The following is a 1,611-nucleotide window of genomic DNA, read 5'->3' as shown; positions in this document are numbered from 1 at the left end:
GAGAGAGAGAGAGAGAGAGAGAGAGAGAGAGAGAGAGAGAAAATATAGAATTTATATATCATAATAAAAATACATATGAAATATTTTACATAAATTTGAATCTTTAAATTTGTCAATAATATTTTTTCTTGTTGAATAAAAATGGATAAGTTTGATTAATTTTTATTATAATATTATTTACCAATCTTCTTTTTTCTTTCATTAGAAAGTAAATGAGGAAATACGATTTCATTATAAATTTTATACTTAAATAAAGTATTAAATTGTTTGCCTAGATTAGCTAATAGGTATTTAGGATATATATTATATATATAATAATTTAATTCTTTTAATATTCTTTATATGCCTTCTAAATCTCAGATTAAGATCTGCAAGGCTTAAAATAATTTTCACTGATTTAACATTAGAATAATTTCCTATTTTTGTAGTAACACTTCGATCGGTTATTTGAATCGTTGATAAATATCGCATCGTAATAATTGAAGTGATTTTAATTGTGCCATTTTATGCAAATTTTTTTCTAGTTTGGGAGCGCTGAATACTGAGGAGTAATACTGGCCACAATCATCGCTCAGCCTCCTTCATCACGAAAGGCACCATATTTCACTGATTCCCGGCTCAAGTGGAAAGTCCCTTCACCGCGGTGGGGCTTACGTTTCCTTTACGAAATAAGTGCCGAGTGAAAGAAATTACCCCTGATCCTCGTCGGCAGTGGCTGCTTGCTGAACAATGCGGACCACGTCCGTCGTCGACATCGTCGGCACTCACGTTCCCGTGGCACACACCGATGATCACCGATCACACATCCTACCACGCTCCTCCTCTTTAGAACACCCTCGAAGGAATTCACCTCTCGACGCCGGAGAAATACTCCTTCGCGTCTTCGCGATCGGTAGAAATTCTCCTTTTGACACGACTCACGGACCTGAATTCTCTTCACTGTAACTCTGCGGTTAGCGCACGTGTGTGTTCACCGGACCAGACCGGGTTAAAACGTTGGGTGTCCAGGCTGGCTGGCGCCCGTCAAGGCTACTGCCGATATGGCAGAACGAAAGAGCGATCTGGGGGCCCGTTCTGCGGCTACGGGCCCCGATATACGTCCCCGTGAAGCTACCTGGTCCGGCTGGTCCCTCTGGTGCTACAGAAGGACGAAGTAGAGGCGGAGGCGGAGGCGAAACCACGAGGAGCTGCACACACGGCGGTGAACACTACCTCACTGAGGCCTCAGACGAGTGTCGTGCGGCACCGCTCGTCGATTTTACCTGTGCACATGTACGCACGCAGCGTTTTTCTTTCCTCGCCTGTGTGTGAATGCCGTGTTCTTTTCCCTCTGCACACGCAGACAGGTGTACGATTCTTGATTGGAATGTGTATGTGTGTGCGCGCGCGCGCGCGCGTACATGCCGTGTGTAAACTGGCGTGGCACGTTTCTTTGCGTTCTACCTGTCTGCGTGCAAGTTACTGGTGAAGATATTCTTTTCCTTCTACTCGTCCGACACAAGCGTACAAAAGTGTGATTCTTGATTTGCGCGTGTGTTGTATGTAAACTGGTGTGGCATGTTTTTCACCTTTGTGTGCGTGTATACGCACGTATACGCGTGTGCGTAGCGT

General features: G+C 43.9%; 1 protein-coding gene across 1 annotated transcript in view; it reads right to left on the bottom strand.

The window, feature by feature from the left end:
* LOC108749609 overlaps positions 1-1,230 on the bottom strand; it is a 56,932-nt gene extending 55,702 nt beyond the window's left edge. Inside the window, exon 1 of the mRNA XM_018488408.1 lies at positions 694-1,230. Coding sequence (XP_018343910.1) covers positions 694-755 — 62 coding nt within the window. The 5' untranslated portion in view covers positions 756-1,230. The remainder of the gene's footprint in view (positions 1-693) is intronic.
* Positions 1,231-1,611: the final 381 nt, after the last annotated feature.

Source organism: Trachymyrmex septentrionalis, unplaced genomic scaffold (genome assembly GCF_001594115.1).
Source record: "Trachymyrmex septentrionalis isolate Tsep2-gDNA-1 unplaced genomic scaffold, Tsep1.0 scaffold305, whole genome shotgun sequence".
NCBI lineage: Eukaryota > Metazoa > Arthropoda > Insecta > Hymenoptera > Formicidae > Trachymyrmex > Trachymyrmex septentrionalis.
The sequence above is the reverse complement of the archived record's forward strand: the minus strand, read 5'-3'. Positions and strand labels throughout refer to the sequence as shown.